At 36.7% G+C, this 27,184-nt stretch overlaps 1 protein-coding gene across 5 annotated transcripts in view; it reads right to left on the bottom strand.

Annotated features, from left to right (window-relative positions):
* Nucleotides 1-27,184, bottom strand: part of PTPRE (protein tyrosine phosphatase receptor type E) — a 125,048-nt gene that overhangs the window by 51,074 nt on the left and 46,790 nt on the right. For 3 of the 5 annotated variants that reach the window (XR_015728340.1, XM_034436462.3, XM_034436461.3), the window contains exons 2-3: nucleotides 23,706-27,041; nucleotides 2,102-2,208 (exon numbers count right to left, since the gene is read on the bottom strand). Coding sequence is in view for 4 of the 5 variants with exons in the window: in XM_034436462.3 (XP_034292353.1) it covers nucleotides 2,102-2,208; nucleotides 23,706-23,734 (136 nt within the window). In the remaining variant the exon portion in view is untranslated. The remainder of the gene's footprint in view (nucleotides 1-2,101; nucleotides 2,209-23,705; nucleotides 27,042-27,184) is intronic. The other 2 variants (XM_034436463.3, XM_087871638.1) reach the window with 1 other exon arrangement.

Below are 27,184 nucleotides of genomic sequence, written 5' to 3'. Positions count from 1 at the left end.
GGATGGATATAAAAATAGATGACAATGGGAAGGGGTATAATATAGAATAGAAGGGAAAAATTGAATTTGATTAAGATTAGAGATGAGGATGAAGGGTAATATTGGTTTTTTTAAAAAATAGATGAGGAATAAATATGGCAAAAAGGAAATATAGAAATTGTAAATTTAATTGAAATGACTAAACGCTGTTTAAATTTGTGAACCAGCCAAATATTCTGTTCAAAGAAAATACATTGTATGTTTGTATGTGTGTTTCTAATTATTGCTATTTATTCATATTTGTTCTCTTTTATTCTTTAAAGTTTAACAATTCATTCTTTATCTTAATATCTTTATATTTGCTTGGGGTTGGCTTTCTTCCCTTTCATCTTTTTTATTGTACAGCAATCTTTCTCCTCAAACCTACCACCTCTCTCTTTTCTTTCCTTCTTACTTTCTCTTCCCCCCACCCTCTTTTTCTCCTCCCTACTTCCTCTTTCTTTCTCCTTCTCCTCCTCTCTTCCTCCCTCTCTTACCCTCACTCCTACTCTAATTTCCATTCCTTCATCCCTCTCTATTGCTGTAATCCTTTAATGCATATGGACTACTCAGAGGGCTGAAAAAGTTATTTTTGACTGGTCCTCACACTTTTGACCAGTCCTCGAACTTACGACTGTCCTCACATTTTACATTTTTGCCCTATCTTGTCACCTTGTGGAAGAGAAGCAGTTGTGAAATGAGTGACATGGTTGTTAAGAATGCTGCACGGGCATAAATGTGAGGATGGTCATAAGTGTGAGGACCAGTCAAAAGTGTGAGGACCTGTCAGAAATGACTTTCCAGCCCTCTGAGTAGTCCCTATACACATAGCCATGGCCACCCGGTCACATGACCAGGTAGCCACGCCCACCCAGTCACATGACCAGCTAGCCACGCCCACAAAATAAGCCACGCCCACAATGTCCCTCTTTACCAATGTTAAAATCTGGTCACCTTATAGTAAGCACAACCTATATAAGTAAACAGCAGGCCCACTAGCTGGGATTTGCCTTTAGTAATTCAGCCACAAACAAATCCTTTCTGAATGCCTTATTATTATTACAGGGGTGTCAAACTGGCGGCCTGCAGGCTATATGCGTCACATGCAAGCCACACCCACCCCAGCTCCGCAAAGCGGAAAAACATCGCAATATGTCATGTGACGGCAACATGATGTTGCAAGTTTGACACCCGTTCCTTACTATGTTACAACTGGAGGATCAGAGTGAATGTCTGCAAGGATTATGAAGGACCAATCTTTAGGATAGCTTTAGAAGGACTGAATTCAGTTAATCACTGAATGAGGAAATGCTTCTAAATGATCGATCTTTAGAATAATTGACCTAGATGCAACTTAACCCTTTAGAAAAGAATAGATTCTCATGCTGAGAGGTTCATAATCATGACTATTTGACCTATTGTACCAATTATAGTACGGCTTTTGTTTTTTCTCCATTTTAAAATAGAATTATAACTTTTTTAAAAAACCAAGTCCTAATTTTTGAACTAATCATCATTATTGGCTAAATAAGCTCTGTAATGTTAACTAACCTAGATTGGCCATAACACAATCTTGATCAAACCATGACTTGAATATGGGTTAGATTCTCATATTCTTCACTGGAGCTTTAGAAATAAATATTTTCTGAATTATGAAGACTATTTGATGAAATCTAAATCATATGTCTGAGACTTTCTTCCCAGTAAAGATAAACTGGCAGAACACAGTGGCTCTAAAATAGCTAAAACTTTATCATAATACTATTTCCAGCTCTTTAGATACTCTAATTTAGCATACTCATTATTGAGACCAATTAGTCATTGATAATAATTAATAGTAACTTTGTGTTTAAAGCATTTTGTTCATTCTCTAATTGCATTTTATATATACTCACACATATGACCTAAGTTCTGTTTCTTTGTGTATTAATATTAAACGAGATGTATTATCATTAAAAACTCTAGTAGTACATAGCTGAATGTTTATGCTTGCTAGAAAACATGGAAATTAAAGTCTAAGTTTGGAAAGAAAAATATATAGATTAACACCATATCAAATCACCAAAACTGAAGTTTTCCCTACCTGTTGTTGTTTCATTATGTGATGCAGTTCCATTGTCATGTAATGCTTCAGAATGTAGAAAACTAATGGAAATTAGTAATATTGAACAAAAATATTCCATCTTGGATCTGCCAAAGAAACAATAAGTAAATAAATAAATAAATTTGAAACAAATATTTTAAAAGTCATATTAACAGTATAATTTCCTCACATCTATCAGAGAATTTAATTTAATTTACTATTAGAATAAAAATTTACTCTGTCTCCGGTGGTCTTTTTACTTTTGTCTAATTGCTAGTTCATCTGCCAGATCTAAAGACTTGTGTTGTTTCATGAAAATATCTGTAAGAGAAAATGCTTTTTTGATGCTGCTTAGTTGATGCTTTTTCTTTAACCATCTCATTTCTCTCTTTTTCATCAGTAAAACACAACTTTCTCAGACTTCTCATTGTCTTGCTCTTCTTTCATGTATTTCTTTGATTTGTTTCTAATCATTCTGTTTATCACATAATCACATCAACATACTTCTTCCTTAGAACATTTCATATCCTACCCTCCATCGTTCTACCAGTATTTGTTCATGAAAAAAAATATTTTCCCATCTTCACTTTTCTCTCCAACATAATTGTTTGAATTAAACATTAAATATGACACTCTACACCAGGGGTCGTCAACACCCAGTCCGTAGACCAGCGCCAGGCTGCGGGATGCCAAAAACCGGGCAGCGCAAACAAGCAAGGCCCCATCTGCAGGATGCAGGCAGCACATGAAACCACACCCCCTCCGGTTCACGGAAAAACCTCTCTCCACAGAACCAGTCCTTGGTGCTCACAAGTCTGGGGGCCACTGATCTACACTGCCTCATTCAAGATATGTAATATTCTCTAGAAACAATTCAAGTTCCCTTGACAAAGGGATTATCCATATGCAGTAGAAAAGTATAGAGATAACTCCAAATTCCTAAATTTATCCCAAGCATTGCTTTTATATGTATACATATAAACATTTAATAGTCAAATCCTTGTCATAGTCCCTGCTTAGTGTTGAAATCTTTTGCTAATCATTCTCATTTTTTGTAAACATATACCACAAACATATAACACATGCAAACAGATCTGTAGTCTCTTTCACTTCATTAATACCATTAAGCATCTTTTTTCTTACTTCTTATTATAGCATGCCTAGACAATTCTCTGGTACTCTGTAATTAATCATTCTATTCCAAGCACCATCTGTATCCTTTTTTTTTTTTACATCCACTTTGCATTCATTAATTCTGTTGGGAAATTATTCTACTCAGTCTTTCACTTTTATAAAGGTAAAGGTTCCCCTCGCACATATATGCTAGTCGTTCGTGACTCTAGGGTGCGGTGCTCATCTCCGTTTCAAAGCCGAAGAGCCAGCACCATCGAAAGACGTCTCCATGGTCATGTGGCCGGCATAACTAAATGCCAAAGACGTACAGAATGCTGTTACCTTCCCACCAAAGGTGGTTCCTATTTTTGTACTTGCATTTTTTACATGCTTTCGAACTGCTAGGTTGGCAGAAGCTGGGATAAGTAACAGGAGCTCACCCCATTACACGGCACTAAGGATTTGAACCGCTGAACTGCTGACCTATCGATCGACAAGCTCAGCGTCTTAGCCCCTGAGCCACCTTGTTCCTCTTTTTCACTTTCATATCTTTTTATTACTAAATTAGCTGGATACCCGTGCTTCGCTACGAAACTATGTGATGGGGCTTGATAAATCAACACTTATAGCTTGAAAATTAATTAGTAGTTATGATCGGTCTTCTCCTCTCCCCTTCTCTCCCTCAGCCTTGCTCACAGAAATGTTTCCTATCCTATCCCCTTCTCTCCCTCAGGCTTGCCCCACAGAAGGCTCCCCTCCCCTAACCCTTACTCTCCCTCAGGCTTGCCCCACAGAATCCACCCCTATCCTATACCCTGGTTGCTGCTGTGAAAGTAAAACTGAAAGTGAAACTCCTCTCCTCTGCTTGTGTTTTGCATTTGGAACAGATTTCTTTTCAGGTGGGGAGGGGGAGTAGAACTCCTTAGCATCAGAGGGCTGTTTGGAAAGTGAAACAGTATTTGCTGTATGTAAAATATCTTTTCCTAGGAAAATAGTGAAAACTAGTTTCCATTTTTATTTGTTCTTGGATGGCCAATCAATTTTTGTGTACTTTCCCATCTCTATGCCACACATTCATTCGTTTCACCTAATTCAATTTCCCCCCCCCCTCTGGAATGCATATACTCAAGAGTGTTGCTATTTTCTCAAAACTCATTACCACTTCCTTCTTTCATACATATCCAAGTAATCTAATTAATGCCAATTCATACCTTGTGCTATATTTTAGCCCTTTCATTCATAATTAAGTCTACATGTCCTATTTTCCACATATATTTATCCACTAAATCACAGCATCTATATGTTGAAGGACCATGCGTCCATGTTTCCATTATCCCTCAGTTTAACAGTGTAGCAAACAATGAAGCAAAGTCAATCAAAAGGAGAGTCAGAACAAAAAGTGGTTGTGATTACAAATGTGCTTCTTACCTTATTCAGAATGCAACTTACATTCATTTTTACTCATTGATATGCCATCCTTTCCACCAGACTCTGGGTGGCTTACAGAATCACATCAATAAACTCTAACTATAAAATTAACATAAAATTATTCAGCCAGTCAGTCACCTAATAGCTAAAGCATATAATTATATATCTTCAGGGACAACAGCAGCTAACCTTCCTTCAACCTATTTTCCAAAGATTCACTTCAAAAGGAAAAGAACAAAGTCAGCACACCTACAGAGAAACCTTGCTTTTATACTGCCATTTCTCAGTCAATCCGGGAACAAAGGATCACTCGTAGACCTTCCCTAAAGCAGTGTTTGTCAACTATAACAACTTAAAGATGTGGGGGACTTTGAGGCCCAGAATTTCCCAGTCAGCATACTTGGAGAAGGCAGTTCTTTTAGAATCAAAAACTGGAGTTATGTCAGGATTTATAATAACAAGTCCTTTGAGTAGTATCTGAAAACTTAATGGCCCTCAATGTAGTCCTAGACTTACGACCACAATTGAGTCCAAAATTTCCAATGCTAAGCAAGACACTTGTTAAGTGAATTTTGCCCCCTTTTACCACCTTTCTTGCCATAGTTGGTAAGTGAATCTCTGCTTGTTGTTGTTAAGATAATTAACATGGTTAAGTGAACCTGGCTTCCCCATTGACTTTGCTGGTCAGAAGCAGTGGTGGGTTGCCCCCGGTTCGCACCTGTTCTATAGAACCGGTAGTAAAACCGGCGGAAGGCTCCGCCCACTGACCCCAACATCATCAAAACGCTTCTGCGCATGCGCAGAAGCTTCTGCGCTTGTGCAGAAGAGCGCACGCGCGTGGCCCCGCTACAAACTGGTAGTAAAGGTAAGTAGAACCCACCCCTGGTCAGAAGCCCTAATAAGCAGGTATATGAGTCTTCGGAGGAGGGCGGCATATAAATTGAACTAATAAATAAATAAATAAATTATATTAATCTAGGTTATACCTTTCAACATCTATTCAAGGAATGGCTGTATCTGGTGCACCAGCCACATTTGAGCATAAGCTCTCTCCACCTGCTGCTTCATGAGACTGGTTTCATTTGGGCAACTGTAGCCCTATCCAGAAAATAACCCTGATATTGGGAAAGATTGAAGACAAAAGAAGTGACAACAGATGATGATATGGTTCAATAGTGTCATCGCTGCAATGAACATGAATTTCAGCAAACTCCAGGAGACAATGGAGAACAGAAGGCCTGGTGAGCTGTGATCCATGTGGTCGCATAGAGACAGATATTGATTTAGGCAACTAAACAACATCAACAACTAATCCCTGTCAAAAATTAAAGAATACACTAAAGATACAGTAGATCTAGTACTTTCTGATTAACTAAAGCATACTCAATGTCTTCCTTGGCTTATGTAGGACCAATTAGTTCTGAGGTCAGAGGACATATAGGCATTGATTAATGGGGATATAGAATGGCACAGTTTGCAAGCCTTCAGACTGAGAGGCCTGAAGATTGATGAGCTAGCCCAGTGTTTCTCAGTATCAGTGACTTAAATATCTTAAAGCTGCTGAAACTGAAAAACATTGGCTTACAGGCTCTCTACTGGTGGCACAGAGTAAAATAGACCAATGTTTTCGACTATTTACTCCATATTCCCAGCCGTCAATTTATCCAAATGAAAAGCCTTGGTACACCCCTAACCACATTTTTAAAAAATCATATCATAAATGTTGGAAATGATTCCGCACACACAAAAAAACTTGGATCGGTAAGAAGAGAATTTTATTTATCAAAAAATAAATACGTAAAATAAAAAAAGGCAGTTTGCAAAGTGCGGTGCGTCTTGGCGGGAAACTTCAACAGGAAGTTCTAAGACAAAAGCCACACCTCTGAATTCAAAAGCAAGACATTTTATACACCCTAACGAGGCGCCCCATTCCCTCCCCTTTGGTCCCATTGGATAGGTCCTCTGGGGTTACAGCTAATCCGAGGTGCCTATTAAGAATACATTAATCCCTTTCCTGTCCTTGTTTGCTTACATGCCATTATTAGCCAAACTTCCTAGCCACGTGCTGTTTTAGTATGACTAATTCCTAATAGTTGATAATACAAAGGATTTTATTTTTGAATTTCATTGTTTCTTACCTAAATATATGGACTTATGGGAAGTGATTTCTATACAAGTAGGTTTCTATGCCTACTTCTTATAGACAATGGATGGATTATGCCTCTTTTTCATGATTCTTGCCTAAACCCTTAAAATAAGAGTTAAGAATAAAGAGTAAAGAGAATTGTATCGCTCAATAATAAAGCAAAAGTTATCCTGCAAACGTGGGGAAGGGGAACCCAGTTGTCCTGGTCCTTAGAGTTTTTTTCTTAAGAGAAAAAATACGGCAAACACAAAGACATGCAAAACCTGACCAGAATATATAAAAGCAGTCTTTAAAGGGAGATTTTGTTTTGTTTTTATAAAAATGGATTTATTTTTAAATCTGAAAGGAGAAGAGAGGATATTTTGAAGGACATTATGGAAAATAATATACCCATGCTCCACTATGGAACTATGTGATCGGGCTTGATAAATCGACACTTAAGAGTTTGAAAATTAATGAGTAGTTACAATCAGCCTTTCCTCTCTATCCCCTTCTCTCCCTCAGGCTTGCCCCATAGATCCTCTCCTCTCCCCTTCTCTCCCTCAGGCTGTCCCCACAAAAGCCTCTCCTCTCCTCTCCTCTCCCTTAGGCTGGCCCCACAAAAGCCTCTCCTCTCCTCTCCTCTCCTCTCCTCTCCTCTCCCTCAGGCTGGCTCCACAGAAGCCTCTCTTATCCTATCCTCTTCTTTACCTCAGGCTGGCCCCATAGACTCTCTCCTCTCCCCTTCTCTCCCTCAGACTGGCCCCATAGATTCTCTCCTATCCTATCCCCTTTTCTCCCTCAGGCTTTCTAGCCCCTTCTCTCCATGAGGCTTGCCCCACAGAAGCCTGTCATATGCTATCCCATTCTCTCCAGAGTTATTTTCAAATTGGGAGGGGGAGTAGAAGTCTAACTAATTAGCACCAGAGCATGTTATAATAATATAGGAAATACTAATACTCTGATGGTCATTTCGAAAAATCCTTTCTTAGTGAGCACTAGAAGCCAAGAGGAACATATGTGGCAAATTTCAAGTTTGTAGGCTTTACGGTTCTGGAGATTTCGTGATTAATGTGTGGGTGGTTTTCGCATATGTATGTTATGTATGTATGTATGTATGTATATGTATATGTATCTCTGTATTATAAATTAATTTATATGCTTATTTTTTACACCTTATTTTTATAAATAATTCAAGGTGGTAATCATACCTAGTACTCCTTCCACCTTCTATTTTTTCCCACAACAACCCTGTGAGGTGAGTTGTCCTGGGACAGAGTGACTGACCCTAAGTCACTCAGTTGGCTTTCAGTTGGCAGAATAAAGCTCACAGTCTCCAGGTTTCTAGCCTGTTGCTTTATCCACTAGACCAAACTGGCTCCATTAATGTCTGTCATTAAATAACTTGCTATATTATATAAAGTCCTAAACACTTAAAACTAATCTGATTTTACTCACACATCAATATAACAACATTTAACTGTACAAAATGAATTCTGGAACAGTGATTACTTTCACAAATAGTCTGGATGTCTCTACATCAATTTCTGGATGGGACAGAATATAAATGCACTAAATTAAAATTGGATAGATATGCTTCTGTCACCTCAGATGCAGTTTCTAAAAATGATAAACATCAAAAGTATAAATACCTACATTGCCTGTTCAATTATACCAATGCATAGCACAAATTTAAAATAATTGTTTATGAAAATCTGTAGAAAATTGTAGGTAGACCTCAATTTATGATAGGAATTGATCCTGAATTACAATCATAAGATTACAGGTAATTAAGGAGGGCACCACATACTGATCTTACTCTTTTGTAGCAGGCATTAAGCAAAACCATTTTCTGCAATGGGCATTTGTTGCTAAAACAAAAGTAAACACTGGTTTCTGACAAAAAAAAAAAAGTTATAAATTATGTTAATGTGAATGTGAGATACTGCAAATGGTTGTGAATACAGGCTAGTTGCTGAACACCCACCCAAAGGGAAATTGGCCATTGGAACTTTGAATCTGGTTGTAAATAGCCGTGTGTGTGTGTGTGTGTGTGTGTGTGTGTGTGTGTGTGTGTGTGTACTATTGTTCCCTCATCACTGTTTTTTTATTGTTGCACAGCAGATGGCGCTATGTCTGCACCATCTAACATATTTTGAGTTAAACCAAATATTGATTTCCTGCTTTTCCTGAAGATTTTTTGAGAAGTAGAAAAAAAAAGGATCACCACCAACTTGAATTTAAAAAATAGTGCTAATGGAACAGGCAACACCTCCCGGAACATTTCTAACAATAATTAGAATAATCTGTAAGATAAATATATACTGTACAGCATTTCTTAGAAGTGTATAAAAGTTTCATTTTCAGGAAACAACCACCCTTTTTATTTTAGTAATCAAAATTAAATGCAGATGATTGGCTGGAATACATATTATAAAGGATAAGGTTCCTCCTGATTCTTGATATAAATTTCAGCCTACTTAATATATGAGTTTTGATCCAGCATAAGCCTTCTGTAAACAGAAGGAGGAAAGAAACTTTGAAAGTTTCTGATTTCAACAGAGGTTTTTTGCTGTTTATATGGAGGGTGAGGCAATATTTACCAGCCTTCCTCCTATTCCAGTTCCTGTTTTATCCCGAAAGCTTCAACTTGCAGTTCCAATTAAATAAAGTTATTATTCTAATATTTATAATCTTTGAATATAGGGTACAGGTTACTACTTAAATAACAAACATAGAAAAATTAACACAAACACAAAAATCTTTATTATCAAACACAATATACAAGAATGCATTGGATGACTGCTTGCAGAAGTCCATTTATTAAGCAAAATGCATTTAATATATACAGTATCTTCTTCTCCTTCGCGTTATCCCCACGCTATGGCAGCTTAATATAATATAATTTATATAATTTAACATATACAGTATACGTATATGTAAAACTTTTTAGAACTTCTTGTACATTCTGTATAAATATGCATCAGAAAATCAATAAAAATTACTCAACTTGAGAACTAAGCCAATAATTATATTTAGTTCAATTATATCTGAAACTACAGTGATAACTCAAATAGAACTCTGAGTTCGCAAATGTACAAACAAATATGGCCTCCATGAGAGAATTTGGTTTAGCAAAATATATTTCACCCACTTTCTCCATATACATCAACTACATGAAATATATCATAGTAGTCTTTAAATAAACAATCTTTATGGCCCTAAAATGCTTTCAGACATTTCGGGTGTGATTAAAATATTCATATACTTTATACCTTCCTTTCATAAACTGGCTAAACTTCTTTATCAAAGTCTAATACAGTATAGAAATATAAGACAATCCAAGATTTTTAACTTAGAAATAAGTTAATATTAAAAACAAAAGTAAAATTAGAGGACAGGAAACTAGAAGTGCATGCCGTCCAGACATTAAAATAAAGAAACTAGATGGGCTAAGTGGCAAATTTCCTTTGCTCTACAATAGTTAAAAGGATCAAAGTACATATTGGTTTAGTTAACGAGAAAACAAGAGTTGTAAATGATATTTTCTCACATACATAACTAGTGTCACTAGCATTCTCCAGTCACACAAACATAAATTTTCATATCTATGAAACACATAGAAACAAATGTTAGTTTCCAGAACTATGGTGATTTAATCCTACAGGTTTAAGTTTTGCATTAATGAATATTGGATGATAGTATATAATTCTAACCTGCAACGGAATAGCACTTAACTCTAATAATAATTCAAATTGTTAACAAATAAAGAATTAGCTCAAACAATAATTTAAATTCAAAAGGGTATGGTTTATTTTACAGATAAATACACAGTTATCCATGTTTCAAAACATGGATACCATATTTTTAGGTGTATAAGATGCACTCCCCCCCCCAAAAAAAGTGGGTGGAAATGTCTGTGTGTCTTATAGAGCGAATATTGCCAAAGCTCTGCCCATCCGCCAGCCCCCACCCTTCGGCCACTGCCTCCCAGCAATTTTCCTCCTTGCAGCAAAGAGCAAACAGCTTGGTCAGCTTCAGCACAGCCTGATTTAGCACGAGCAGCTGATTGGTGATTGGATCTGCCTCCCGGAACACCGCCTATCAGCTTTTCCAGGCTGCGGGTATCGCCACCGCTGTTACCACCATTGCCGCCGCCTATCGCCACCTCTTCATGCCCCATTTTTGGTCTCTGCGTGCCCCATTTTCGGCCTTTACACATCCCGTTTTCGGCCCATTCCAGGCAGCGGCAATCCCCACCACCACTTATCCCCGCCGCCTGGAACAGGCAAAAATGGGGCATGTGGACACCAAAAATGAGGCACGCAGAGACCGAAAATGGGGCACATAGAGGCGGCAATTGGTGGTGACGGCGATGGACGCCAATGGGTGGCGGCGATCCTCGCAGACTGGAACAGCTGATAGGCGGTATTCCGGGAGGCAGATCCAACCGCCAATCAGCTACTCGTGGTAAATCAGGCTGTGCTGAATCTGATCAGGCTCTTTGCTGTTTGCTGCAAGGAGGCAAACTGTTGGGAGGCAGAAGCAGATTTTTGTTTCTTGTTTTCCTCCCCAAAAGCTAGGTGCATCTTATAGTCCAGAGCGTCTTATAGTCTGAAAAATATGGTATCTTGTTAGCAAATTCACTTTCTAGCTAAATACTAAATAAATCATTTTTTAAAATAATGGTGATTTCTATATAACAAATACAAGGCATTATTATTGAATATTATTTAGTGATTTGTTTCACATCAACAGATTACAATTAAGGCATTAAAAAAACTAAAAGTTCAGCTTAAAACATTATTTAGAAACACATTAACAAAATGTAACAAAATGTTTTCAGCTTATCAACTAAGCAACTTATATGTCAAAGGTTATTTGAACAAAAAAGTTCTTGCAAACCAGCAGGAAGGAAACAGAGGAAATCATCTGATCTTCACAGGATCTTCTCTTGAAGGTATTGGAGCCCACACAACTTCATAAAGGGAAAAAACACTTTTAAAAAATAGCCTGATCCCAAGTCACTTTATAAAGCATAACCAGTACTTTGAGTTATGCCAAGCCAATGAATTTATTTTAACAAGGGATATTCATGCTTATTACTTGCTTCATTCAATAATTTGCTTATTATGCTTTGAACTGCCAAAAGGTTTTGAATACCTTTCCAAGGTAACACTACTTAGACTATATTAAGTTGTCCAGACAGGAAACAATTAAAGTAGGTGTTATTGAGGTTAGATCTAATTTCTCCAGTAATGGCATGGCTACTGAATAACCTTTAACTTTATAAATACACTTCTAGGAATTTCACATCATCCAACGCAAAATGAATTTCTTCTCTTTGATCTTTTTTTTTTTACTGACAAGAAAGGATTTCTGTTTCAATTGAGTGTAGGTTCCCTTTCTTGACCTTTCTCAATTTATTACTGACGTTAGAGGCCAATGCTGAATTTCAAGAGCTGCTCTGAATTTAGATGGAAAAAATTATATTGTTACATATATGGATAATAATCTCTGGATACTGTCTTAATGCATTAGTGGCTTAATGCATAAATTCAAGATCATATAGAACAAGATGGAAATACGAAGAATGTTAGGCCAACAACCAGGAGTCACCCAATATGTCCTGTGGGAAGAATTTGTGCCATTGTAATTATCTCTAAATTCCACTGCCATCAGATAGGATTATCAAGTCACTGAAACAACACAAACAACAGGGACAATAATCCTGTGCTTGATTCCCAGAACAGATTGTAGATTAAAGCTATCACTGTTCCATATTCTCTGAAATTTAGACAGCAATTCTCCTGAGATTTTAGTCTTTAACCCGAGTAAGGAGATGGTGGCATTTGGTATCTTGACCAACTGAAGCGATGAAGTGACTTGAGTGATGAGTAGAACACCAACCAGTACGAAGAAAAATCCCATTTGTTGTAAGTATGATTTAAAAATGAGTCTCTTTACCGATACATACTATAATAATGTCTGAAAACCTAGATAGTCATTTATTGGAGATGCTTAAATCTGAATTCCTGCACTAAATAGTGGATTTGGATTTAAGGGCTAAATGGCTTCTTATAATCTTATAATTTCATAACACCATATGGTTAAGCAGAGATATTTAAGATTAATAGTTAGGTAAATCAGTTCTCAGAATACAATATCTTTATAAATTGTTCTTGGTGAGTAATTTTTTGGAAAAATATAGATAATGGCAATAGAGGTAATCCTTGACTTACAATTGGTCACTTAGCGACCATTCAAATGAAAAAAGTTATTCTCAATCCGAATTTGAAGTTTTGCACCCCACCCCGTGGCTATGTGAATGCATTTTGGGCACTCAGCAACTGGCCCACATTTATGCCTGTTGTATTGTCCCACAGTCACATGACCATAATTTACAACATTCTTTTGCTGGAAACTTACATTTACTTCTACTTTCCAGCAAAAAATGCCCATTGGTAATAATGGGTTTGCTTTAACAACATGGCGGCTCCCTAGGTAGCAAAGTGGCTAAGATGCTGAGCTTGCTGATCCAGAAAGGTTGGCGGTTCAAATCCCTAGTATAGGTCTCCTGCATGAGCATGGGGTTGAACTAGATGACCTCCAAGGTCCCTTCCAACTCTGTTGCTGTTACCACCATGGCATTCACTTTACAATGGCTATGTTTGCTTATCAAAATACCACGTAGGTGCCTTGACTAATGATCGTCATGATTTACAACTGAAATTCCTAGCTTCATTATGGTCATAAGTCAAGGACTACACAATCACAATTTTCATTCATTCATTCAAGATGGTGAACATATCAATTACACCTCCTTCCTCCTATTATCCCCACAACAACAATCCTGTGAGGTGAGTTGGTCTGAGTGTGTGTACTGGCCAAGGTCAGCTAGCCAGCTTTTATGTTTAAGGTGGGACTAGAACTCACAGTCAGGGGGTGCAGGGCGATGGCTCAGCAGTTAAAGCTGACAGCCTGGGTTCAAGACCCAAGGGCCATGAAACAGGGTGAGCTCCCGTTCCTGACCAGCTCCTGCCCACCTAGCAATTCCAAAGCATGCAAATGTGACTAGATAAATAGGTATCACTTTTGTGGCATGATAACAGCTCTCTGTGAACCTTGGCATATAGTCATGCTGGCCATATGATCATGGAAATGTCTTCAGACGACACTGGCTCCCACAGCTAAGAAACAGTCAAGCACCACTCACTAGAGTCGGAAATGACTGAACTGACTGAATTGGGAAAACATTTACTTGTATGGTATTTTTTATACACTATTCTGCCTAGAGGATTTGGGCATTTGGCACAATACGAAAATATTTTAAAATGCAGGCTAAACCTTAGTCAGCTGCAACACAAAATAAGATTGATTGATTAGATTTGTTTTACCTTCCATTGACAGTGGGGATTCAGGCTACATCAGAAAGAAAATCCTCATTTTAAATAGAGCAAAATTTTCATTTTAAATAGAACAAGTCAGTAATTTTCCCTCTATCTCAGATCTTCTCTATGGCATAAGGATATTGGCAGAGAATATTAAATTTCTCATTAATATGGGTTAATATGGATTCCTGAGATGTCCTGATTCAGCTTCAATCAGTTAAATTTCCAACTATTCAACCATGGCCTTGGGATACAAGATTAGGATAGACAAAATAGTAGCTGGGTTTGTAATGTTTGTAATGTAATATTTAATGAGTAATCACTGAAGTAAATGTTAAGTCCAGCATTTAAGAGTCCAATTTTTAAGAAAGGTTCACGGGGAATCCAGGAATTTATAGGCCTATCAGCTTAACATCTGGGCTGAGAAAGATAATGGCAGCTGTTATGAAAGATATAATTGCCAAACATCTGGAGATACAGGTCTTTCTCAAGGATACCAAGCATGGGTTCACTAAGGGAAGTCCTGTTTAACTAATCTACTAGAGTTTTTAAAAAGGTGTTAACAAACACGTGGATAAGGATGAACCAGCAGACATCATCAAATAAGATCTTCAAAGAGCCTTTGATAAAGCCCCTCACCAAAGACTTTTCCATAAACTTAACAGCCATGAAATACAAAGGCAGGTCCCCTTGTGAATAAGGAACTGACCCCCCCAAAAAAATAGAAAAAAAAAAGAGAGCAAGACTAAATTGACCTTTAATAAAATAAAGGTTCCCCAGATTTCTGTCCTAGCACTGATGCTTTTAAACGTATTTATAAATGATCTGGAAATGGGCTTGACCAGTGAAATACCCATGTTTGCTGAGGACACTAAATTGCACAGAGTGGTAAAGACAATAATAGTGGAGAAAGAGAAGATTCAGAAGAGGGCAGCTGAGATTATCAAAGGGCTGGAGCAACTTCCCTGTAAGGAAAAGTTGCAACATGTGGGGAAAGAGGCAAATGAGGGGACATTGTTAAGATGTATAAAACTATACATGATGTGGATTAATAGACAAGGAAAAGCTATCCCAAAATACTAGAACCAGAGGTCAGGTCACCAAATGAAACTGAATCTTTGAAGCATTAAGACAGATAAAAGGATCTTTTTTTTCAAAACCAATTGTAGCTTTGGAGTTTGCTACACCAGATGCGATATTCCTTTCTAGCGTGGCTGGCTTCAAAAAAGAAATTGACCAATTCATGTAAATCATAGGGAAAAATGAGTATTAGCCTTAATGGCAGTGTGACTCTTTCTGAAGGCCATCTGCTGGAAGACTAACAGGCTTCCTTGTGCCATTGTGAGAACAAATTGCTGGACTGGATGGGTGAGGAGTCCAATCAGTGTGATACTGCTTATTGTCTCATCACACTTCTAAAATACAAATATCCAAGCCACAGGGGGGAAATATTATTTTTAACTGAATCTCTGCTTGCATTGTGATAAAGGAAATGACAAAAGGAAAAGGAAGGGAACAGAATGGCAAAAATAGGGAAGTTTATCTGTAATAAGACATTTTAATTTGAAAAAAATTATAGTTAGGTCTTTTGCAAATACATAGGTAAAATGCTAAGGTACTTCTAGAATATAACTCATAAAATGCAACATGCAAAAAACATAATTGTTGAAAAACATCCATTTTACCACAGCTTTATCTATGCTGACAAAGCAAGACAGCCAGAATGTTTAAAATGAGGTCACATATTTCATCTGGGAATATTGTAAATTGATTTAGTGATTTTAATACGAAAAAAGTTTAGAAAACTTCAATTAAAAGAAAATAAAATAGAGCAGGGAATCCAAGGGAGGTAGAGCGGGCAGATGGGAGGGAGGGAGGAAGGAAATCATGATGAATGGAGGGAGGGAAGAAGGAAGGAAGGAAGGAAGGAAGGAAGGAAGGAAGGAAGGAAGGAAGGTAGGTAGGTAGGTAGGTAGGTAGGTAATGGAAATGTGTGTTGATCCACAATAGGCCACAAACAGACTCTTTCATAAAGGGTTGTCTTCATAATTATTCTAATAATACATCATGAAGCTTTATCAATATAATGTATCAAAACTTTATCCACTTAATTTAAGAAACAAGTTCCTAAATGCATCGATACCTTAGGATCACTAGACACTGAAAAATATCAATTGATATTACTATATGCAGACATGTGTGCCCTATAGCTGAACATTTATAAAAGGATGAAGAATTAAGCAATAGACATGGCTACCGGATATTTCTGGATTTGGTTTTGTGAACAGGAGATATTGGGTTTATCAAAAAGCTGGTGGAGGATGAATCTGTAGTTGGAGACCCAGCAGAAGCCACCAGGATCCAAAGAAGAGACTAAACTGCTGAGAGGCCTGACTGATGGAGAAGGCTGCAACTTTTGAAAAGCAGCGATTTTGGAAATCACTGACGATATCTAGTCGAAGGTGTTGGAATCAAAGCGGCTTAGAAAATACTTATTCTTCTTCTACCACCTATTTCTCCCTAATCAAGTAGTGAAAGAATTGTGAGAAGTTGTGTGAGTCAAGGAAGGATGGAATGAAACAGATAAAAGAGACTTCTGAAAAGCTCCATTTGGAATGGTCTATCTATTGTGTAAACTATATGTGTAGTTAGCCACTTTATCTGTTGGAAATATACACAAATTATAGCACCACCACACAAAAACTATAATTGAGAAACGAGAAGTGTGTATTTGGAAAGTATCTTCCCTTCAACACTGAACAGCATGGATTAAAATGGGCCCGCCAGCAGGAAAATGGACATAGCAAAAAAGCCCAAAATGCTAAGGAAGTCAAGACTCCAGGCGCTCCAACATGCTACAAATTGGGCAAGGCAGACCTGTTGGATGTCTTTGAACATAAAGAAAATACAACAAATCAAATGAGATAATTTAAACAGAAGACTACTCAGGGACAATCAGAACTCAAGGGCAAATATGCCAACAAGTGAAAAAGAAACTAAAGTGGTTTGTCAGGTACTGTGCCTAATTGCAGAGAGAGGGCAGAGTTCTCACCAAACAATTCTGCAATTTTTAGAATATTCAGACACAGTATGTTTTCCACATACATAACTCATATGTGTAACAGGAAAAAGGTTGTATTGAATAGAGTTTAGTCCTGAAAGAATTCTGGGGTTCTTTTGTTTCCTGATTTTTAAAAAAGCAAATAAATAAACTTTTACACAAGCAACCTTTAATTTTACAAGCTAGTCAAGCTGACATTAGCTTCTCTTTTTATAAGATAACTCATTATAGAGATATCAGCCTCATTGCTGATTGATTTTTAAATTGACATAATTCAAGTTACTAGATTGCAAGGATTATTTCCCATGAGAAATGAACTGAGGCAGCAGCAAAAATCCTTCAAGGGCTAATTCTGGCTAAACAAGTTTACCTTACACAAAAAGGCATTAACATTAACACTTACTACATTCCAAATGTAGAATATAAGTTACAAAAGTAAATAAATAAATCATTTTCTCACTGCAAGAGTAGAACATACTTGAATAATAGAAAAGCCTAAGTTCTCTGCAAATTCCTTCTCTGCTATATTTTTCTAAAAATATTGGTATTAAATGAAATTAACTGATAGACTATTCCTAACATTTATTGAAGGAAGAGCACTTTGGTAGAGGGAAGAAAATAACAGCTAGCAGACAATGAGCAAGAAAATGTTAAGGAACTAGTAATATGGCTTGGGCAGTTTTAATGGCAACAGTAATATGAAGAGCAGAAAGGACATATTTTGTAGGTAGAAAGACCCTACAGGTAGTAAGTTGGACAAGGTAAGTTGGCTGACTTAAATACAGAGATATGAATCAAGCAAAGTTATCAGTGAAATTCTATTCTCCTGCAGTCTTGATCAAGAGCATTGGAGGGAATCTAAATCAAACCTTCCTCTTCCAATCAAGATCATAGAGCAAATAAGTCTTATCATCTCCCACCTTAGTATGCAAATACAATAGTTTTGTCTATTATTTAATTTCCTTGCTTCAAGACAACAAACTTCATTGAGATAGCCAATTCCCTCCTGTTCTTTTCAATAATACTCCATACTTCCAATAATACTTCAACAACACTCCAATAATACTCCAGATAACATATTATTGCAAAATAAAGTAGCATTTTGTGAGCCATATAGACAATATTCAAGGCCTGCAGACTAATCTATCATTCATAGACTAAAAACACTATTAGCACTTTAGTCCCCATGTGAACTCCAAATATATTTCTAAAACCAGCTGAGAAAACAGAATAACTAGCAGTTTTCCAACTAAAGAGGATTCATCATAAATAGAATGGATTCATCGCATAAAATAATAAACAGCTGACCTTGCACTGAACAGAAGCTGTGAACAAAATGGAGATATATATTACCATCTTCAACTCCTAAATACAGAGAAGTGGTAGATGAGGTTGTATAATGTACTAATTAATCTACAAACATCATAAATACACTAAAACAATCTTTCCCAAACCATTGACTTTAAAATAATAATAGCTCAACAAGTGCACAGTACATATTATGAAAATAGATCTCACCCCACAAAGCACCATAAAGTTCTATAAATAGGACTCCTAAGAACACCTAGGAAGAGCTAGCTTATGTACATCCTGAGCTAATGACTAAACTCCCAACATACATAACAACATTAGTATTTGTTTCAGGGAAGGTAGTAATGTGTTCTATCTTTAATCTGTTAAATCCAGCCACGCAGATACTTTAATAATAATAATAATATTAAAAACTATAAATGTTACTAAGTTAGCATTTGTACTAAAATACTAAAAAAAAAACACACAATAAAATTTGCATTATTCTAATGGCAAAGGAAATATATTCATAATATTTAGCACTGATAAATAGCCAAGAGCTTTTGTTTAATCAAGCACATATTCAAGTCTTTCAGCTGTACTCTCTAGAGCTGCTATCAAGTTAACCATAACTTTTGAAAGAGAATTAAAATTCCTATTACTTACTATTTCTATTTAAATAAAATATTATTATATAAAGAAAACTCATGTCTAAAATGAATAAATATGTAATTGTCACTGCATTGAATAACCTTATTGTAGAAACACTGAATTACAGATAAACATGTTCTAAAAAAAATTATGTATTTTTAAAAGAACATTTTTAGCCCTTGCATTATATTGAGAAATCCTTGGAATTCTCAGAATTTTGATAGTAGTTGAATTTTTAGGAATTGCAGTACTAAGACAATCAGGAAGTTGAGGAAGCTTAGTTCAAACATTTCTGGGACTAAACATTTTGCCTTTAATACAATCCTACAATGTATATATGTAGATATGTATGTAGGTATGTATGCATTACATTTGTTTGCCACTTATCTCTCCATAAGGTGACTCTGAGCAGCTTACAACACTAAAAGCAATAAAACCATTAAAATAAATGTTTCTAATAACAATAAAAATACAAATTATAATTAAATTATAATGAAAAGATGGGGAGGGATGAAATAGGATGTGCAGAGGGGAGGAGGTCTTTTGATCCATCAAGCACTTCCAGGATGATATTTTCCCATTGGGGCCCCAAGCCAGCTGGCAGAGCCAAATCTACAAGCTCTTTAACAGAGCATTAACAGCTGAACAGCCAAGATGCTTGGCAGGAGAGGTCATTCAATAAAAAGAGAGTAGCTAATTCCGGCATATATATCATGTGAGAAATATGACCATCTAAATTTTGAACATCTTGAAATCTCTTCCTTTGAATCTGAAGACACTTTGTTCCCTCCAAAATCAGCTAACCATTGTCCTCCGCTTCCATTACATCACGTAGCAGGATTTGACTATGTAGCTACTAATTCCAAGCGTTGTCTAGGGAAAAAAATCTCTCCAATCGTCTGGATTATAAACTAGCAGCTACAATTATTCCTTGTACTGCACATACTAGGTGAGCTAAATTAGATCCAGAAATTGCATATGTATATTTTTGATACTTCTCCATGATATTCCACAGGTTGTTTGATTAAAAAAAAAATCCATGCCTGATTCATGGAAAGAAGCCTATAAGTCTTTGATATCCAAAGAGGGACAGGATTTAACCTCTGAAAAATTGCAGGCCTATTTCTCTTCTTCATAGTGATAATAAATTGTATAAATCACAATTTTAGGTGAGAGATTTAAACAAGATTTTCTGAAGTACATACATGGATGTGGTTTTCTACCCAGAAGAAAATGAAAGGACTATGTTAGAGTAGTATTGGACATAAATGAACATTTACAACAACACAGTGACATACAGCTTTGTAAATTTTTTGGAATGCAGAAAAAGTCTTTGATATTTTGAACAGGGATTTTATGTTTAAAGTAGCTGAAAAGATGAATTTTGGACTCTGTTTTTTATAGGGATTGAAGTCCATTTGCACATTCCAGAAAGCTGGGATCATGGGGAATGGATATTTGACAAAACTATGTGAAATTCAGAAAGGAACAAGACAGGGATGTCCTTTATAAATAATCTTGGTATTGAAATTACTAAACAGGGTCATCAGACAAGACAATAATTTAAAAGGATTACAAATCAAAGCACTTAAGTATAAATTTCATGCTTTTGCCAATGACTTGGTTTTGATTTCTTAAGATCCACTGGAGAATATTGAACATGCTATAAGGATGCTTAAAACATTTGGAGAAATGGAGGGTTTGAAATAAACAAATAAAAGATGACAATACTGACAAAGAATGTGAATGAAGAAGATCAGACAGAGGAAAATTACATACACCAGAGGTCTTCAAACTTGGCAGCTTTAAGACTTGTGGACTTCAGCTCCCAGAATTCTCCAGCCAGGTATGCTATACTGGCTGTAGAATTCTGGGAGCTGAAGTCCACAAGTCTTAAAGCTGCCAAGTTTGGGGACCCCTGACAGACAGTTAGGTACTAGTTTAAAATGAAAAACTTCAGTTACACAACAAAGCCTGAATAAATGTTCTGAATAGCAACATTAATGCCATTGCACTCAGTTTGAACCAAGGGCGGTCTAACTCTTCAGCTCTCAACCCTTTCATGAAGTTTGATTTTTCATTGACCACCAAAGATTTACTAGATAAAAATAATTTTATATGATTTTAACAGTGCTGCAAATAATAGCAACAATAATGGATAGTTTCATTGACCCTGGTTTCTTTGGAGAACTCTGGTTTATACCAAGATACAAGTCAACAAGGAAAATCATTAAAGTAGGATATATGAAGGCATCTTGTTTCCCCCTATTTGGGGAACAAATATAACATTTGGACTTTAATATAGTTTTCCAAATGATTCTTCGAAGTGCAGTTAAAGGATAAAAACTCTCTGAGTCTTAACAATATGTGTTGATGAAAAGATCAATCTTGCAGTCCTAAATAGTTTTAAATTGTTTTGAAAGAGACAAGAATGAATATGATTCTTAATTCACTATCTCAGCATGACAAATAAATCTTCCAGAGACATCTTATTAAATAGTACATAAATTTAAATATTAATAATGCCAATCTAGTCAAGGATGTGTTCCCACTAATCAGTCAAGCTGAGCTGAAGTACATTTTAATCATTGTTCTTCTGATGCTTCCCACAGAATAATATTAAGTTTCAGGATACTCTTTTGTTTTGGTGGACTAAGATCAATCAAACACGTTCTAGCCTTTGTTGGAAGCATCTACATACAACTAAGTCTCCTAAAGCCAGTAATTTGACATTCTTCACTCTGCTTAGTTTGGCAAACTTTATCTTAGACAACCATAATGACATTTAAAGCTCAGTCTCCACCATTGGAGAGAAATGCAGATAAAAATTGTGAATACAGACATAGAACCTGCAAACTTTCTTTTAAACAAATTGCAGTGTGAAAAAGAGAAATATAGAAAAATATAAATTTAAAAAATAAAAGCAATTATCCAACACATTACAGGTAGTTCTTGACTTACAACCATAATTGAGATTATAATTTCTTGCTATCCTCTCTCTTCCACAGTATATTTCTCCTTTTTCATTATTTACTAAACTTTATCTGTTAATATATTGGCTTGCTTTGGTGTTGTCATTTCCCCCCCTGCATTACAGTTCTTTCCTGTACTTTTACAGCAACAACTGCTGTGCTTTTAGCATCTTTTAAACCATTCCATTGTTATGCATCAGTTTTGGGATAAATAAATGAATAAAATAAAAATAAATAAATAAATAAAAGGAGCACAGATCCTCAGGGCCTGGGCCTTCAGCTGATGTTATGCAACGCCAGGTCCGTGGTAAATAAAGCCCCCCTCATTTGCAATCTTGTTCAGGAGGGGGGAGCGGACCTGGCGGGTATTACGGAGACCTGGTTGGGCCAGGAGGTGGGGTCCCCCTTGTTGAAATGTGCCCACCCGTTTTTCGTGCATTTCATCAGCCAAGGTCACATGGGAGGGGCGGGGGGGTGGCAGTTGTCATTAAAGAAGGTCTTGGGCCGAGGGAGGTCACTGTGCCACAGACTGCTGGATGTGAGTCCCTCCTTGTGAAGTGGGGTCATGGGGTACAGATGGGCGTGCTGATCACGTACCTGGCTCCCTGCCACGTGGCAGTAGCCCTGCCCGAGCTGCTCAACGTTATAGCCGCGGTGGCAGTTGATACCCCCAGGGACAATACAGTTGTAATACTGGCTGAACAGCACAAAAACATATAATCTTCACTCCTATTCTGTTTTAAGCATTGCAGATTTTAGCAGATGATCCTAAAGGTACATTACCAAATTCTGGCCATTTGTTTCCAAATTTCAGCAGCAATTATTATTCCTGGAAACTGGAAACCACATGCAGGTATGGGCCACTTGATTGTCCAACTCTATCAGAGATGGGTTTCAGCAGGTTCTGACCAGTTTTGGAGAACCGGTAGCGGAAATTTTGAGTAGTTCGGAGAACTGGTAAATACCACCTCTGACTGGCCCCGCCCCCATCTATTCTCTGCCTCCCAAGTCCCAGCTGATCCAGAGGAAATGGGGATTTTGCAATAACCTTCCCCTGGAGTGGGGTGGGAATGGAGATTTTACAATATCCTTCCCCTGCCACGCCCACCAAGCCATGCCACGCCCAGCAAGCCATGCCCACAGAACCGGTAGTAAAAATTTTTGAAACCCACCACTGAACTCTATGTTAAACATTACTTTCCCAGCTCAGATCAATTAATAAATAGAGTAATGGATACTAGGAAAAAATAGGTGAGCTTTATTTATAATTTTCCTTGTTCAAAATTTATTAGTGTTCCCAATTCTTACAGCACCTATTAGGTGAAGGTATCTACATGTGCTAATAATCTGTTTAGCACCCTTGAATTGTCACCAAACATAACATCAGGTGCACTATATTTTGAATCAGAGCCAATATTCACGAATAGATATTAAATAACAAACTAAGTGCTAAAACATAGTTTACCATAGGTAGTATCTTTCTATTGACTTTTGAATTTTCAACCAGATTTAAGGAACCATAGATTACACAGGATACCCTATAACATATAGGATAACATATTAAAAAACTCACATTTTAAGTCTTTTCAAAACTGTAACCATGTCTCAAACGATCTTCAATCCGAGATTGCAACCTAAGAAAAACTCATTTATACATTTAAGAATAAACTACATCTAACTTTAATATTCCTTATGCTAAAGGCATACATAAAAAAAAATGTGAACAATTACACCATGTATCATAGTATAAGAACAGGCATAAACCTTGAAATATTAAGTATGAGTTAATATATAAATATGCAGAATAATCTATTAAATTATTTGCTTCTTGGATACTTTTCTTGTGTTCTGTTAACTTTAAACTTAGAAACTATTACATACTATTTTATCATATAAAATTAAATCAAACTACTATATTTACCTCCTTTTCATTAATGAAAATTCTTATGAATAACAGCCTGAAGTCCATTTTGCTTCTAATCTGGAAGTAACTCCTTATCAGCAAACTGTTTTTCAGGAAATTCTGGCCAATATGCAATAGAGTTCTTTTTAAAAGGCAGAGTAGTAGTTTCCCCACCTCCTTTTTTCATCCCTTTCCCACCCAATTCCATTCTTATAAATTGAAATCTTGATTTCTGATTTCCACCCAATTCCGTACTTATAAATGGAAATCTTGATTTCTGCACCCTGTAATAGGTTGCTTTGTCATGTGATAAACAATCAAACAGCTTAAGAGGAAAGGAAAGGGCTGTTCTTTTTTAGTGTAAAATATTTCCTCGCCTTACAGGAATAGGAAGCCTTCATTATGATCAGTGATTTAAAAATTACTAGCTTTGCAGCTCACAGTCTCTTCCACGCAGCTGCAGATTCTATGCAATTCTTACTCTTTAAAAAAAAAGTATTAAGAAATGTCTTGAGTCAAGAAAGGCAGGAGAGAATGAGTGCTCTAGAAATACAATATACTATTTGAATTACAAGGACAAAAATTCAGATCTTCGATGTTTTTCAAACACGGCTAGCTGCTTTGCAACAGTTCTTGTCACTTTTATTTTAACCCTGAAATGTGTACATCACTTTTTCCAACAATCACTTCGTACTTGACTAGCTTAACAGCATGGTCAAATTTTAAACTACTGTAACATAGTAGTTTACTAAAACAAATATTTTGATGCAAACAGCAGCATGTACTCTGCATGGAACATGCTGCTCTGAATGGAATATATCATTCAGCTTTCTTATGTATCTCTAAGCACAGAAAGGTTCCTCAATTATTTATTTGTCTTTTCAAAGGGAGAATGAACAAGGCTTAATAAGAGGTTTTAATAATTTTATTCTTCAGAATAAGAGTATTAACTCTCCTTCTTAAAACCTCAGGCAAGATTCTGAAGTCCAGTTCATCACTTGAATTTTCTATGCTTTAGGCTTTCAAACAGTTTCCTTAAAATCCTGGAAACTTAACTACAATTATCAGAAATCCAAACAGAAAGCTTATCGAATGATTCAGGAGTTCTGGGATTGTAGTCCCAAACATCTGGAATGCATTAAAGCTTATGTTAGAGTCAGAATGAGTATTCTCAACCCACCTACTAAAGGAAATTCTGAGTTGCAAATAAGAAAAAAACAAACAAAATACAATTATCAAATTTATCACCAAAACAAAAAATACACACTGAAGCTCCAATAAATGTCACCACACTATTGGCAGAGTTCCATATTTCTTCAATTACACAATGCCATTTATTGGAACTACAAAAGTAGGCCTTCTCTGATAATACCATCAGTGACAAATAATTATCAGTCAATTGCAAAAGGCAGTTTTATTTGGAGAAGTTTACATTCTGTGACAATACCTTTAACACCAACATCTGCATATCCAGTTCCTTGGAAAGGTTTCAATACATGGATAAAAATGCCAAATCCAGTTTAAACATCTGGCTGACTATGCTACCAGCCATAATATTAATGATGCCAGCTCCATCAATATCTTGTTTCCAGTGCCCACATTGAGGGGTGGTGGTGGTGGTCTTAATTGCTTTCCTAAAAACCAGCTGGGTTGGGGTCATATATAATTCCAAAGGAAGGATGAAGAGCCATGTCTTCAGGGCCTTTAGAAATGCATAAACCAAGCACAGAAGCATAAGATAGGCTACACTTCAAAGTTAGGCAAGAGCCACAGCATGCCCACTGTGCCAGATCTATTGGGTTAGAAAGAAACTATTGGAATAACTAGTCCCATAAGCAATTTAGCCTTACAAGAAGGACTTCAAAGGTGATAATCAGCTCCTAGAATTGCATTCAAAAGCCCACTGATTTTCCAGTGGTTGTCCTATATTGGTGTACATTTTTCAAAGAAAGATCTATGTAGAGCCTGTTGCAATAGTCCAGTTGGGAAGTGACTAAGGCATGAGTGAGCACAAACAGTACATCCTGATCTAGGAAACAGAGGAACTGGTTGCCAAAATGTATTTGTGCAAATTTCATGACTATGTCTACCACTTGCTCATGAAACAGGAGCCTTGAGTCCAGAACTGATAGATTAATTCTGACTGGGTGTGTGTGCATCCCAGCCAGAGTTAAAGATGGCAAATCACTAGATAGTCTCTAAAATCCATAGCCACTTATTTGAACAAAAGCTGATTCTTCCCCAAAATACTTTACTGACTTCAGGCACCATGAAAGCATTACTTGGACAGTCTGGGACAGGGATGTACAACTAAGCATCACATAACAGATTAGATCTGCCTCCCCCTTAGGGGTAAGATGGTCCAAAGGGCAGTAGTGATGGTAGAGATGGTAAAGATGGTAAGCTCCTGGATACAGAGAAGATTTCTACCCACAGCCACTCTGTCCAGAGTTCAGCTGAAGCCTGTTGTTCCAGCTATTGTGAAGGGATATCCACAATATCACTTACTTTCTCCAAGATGGAGATATACACCTGGCGTCATCAACATAGTGATGATACTTCATCTGTGTCATATCATATTTTTATACAGAGAGAGAGAGAGGGAGGGAGGGAGAGAGAAAGAGAGAGAGAGAGAGAGAGAGAGAGAGAGAGAGAGTAATGGGCTTCAGATCCCTCAGCTGAGATATATAACACTTTTATTTTTCAGTATATCCTGTTGCATGCTTGGGGGTGTGCATGCATATGTGTGTTTATCCTCAGAATTCACATCTCAAGAAAACTCAATACTGCAGAATCTAGCTTAATGAATACTATCTCCACTTGTGCTGATCTACAAAATTTAAATATAGCCAAACTGCTGTATATAAATATAGCTCCAAGCTGTTAACTTTACATAGCAATATGAGATGTCTTTAAAAATGAAAAACACATTTGAAAGTACAGGTGATTAATTTGTAATTGTTAAATTGAACAATGTACTCACCTAATGGAAGACAATGCTATAGGCTGCAAAAAGAAAGAGAGAATAGTTTAAAATGTTATTGCTTTCTCCCATTTAAAATACAAAATTGTTTTAAACTCATTATGCATACCATTAATTATACATGCAAGTGTTTATCTTCAACTTAATTAGAAGAAACAGTTAATAT

Source organism: Pantherophis guttatus, chromosome 6 (genome assembly GCF_059756535.1).
Source record: "Pantherophis guttatus breed Tessera chromosome 6, ASM5975653v1, whole genome shotgun sequence".
NCBI lineage: Eukaryota > Metazoa > Chordata > Lepidosauria > Squamata > Colubridae > Pantherophis > Pantherophis guttatus.
The sequence above is the reverse complement of the archived record's forward strand: the minus strand, read 5'-3'. Positions and strand labels throughout refer to the sequence as shown.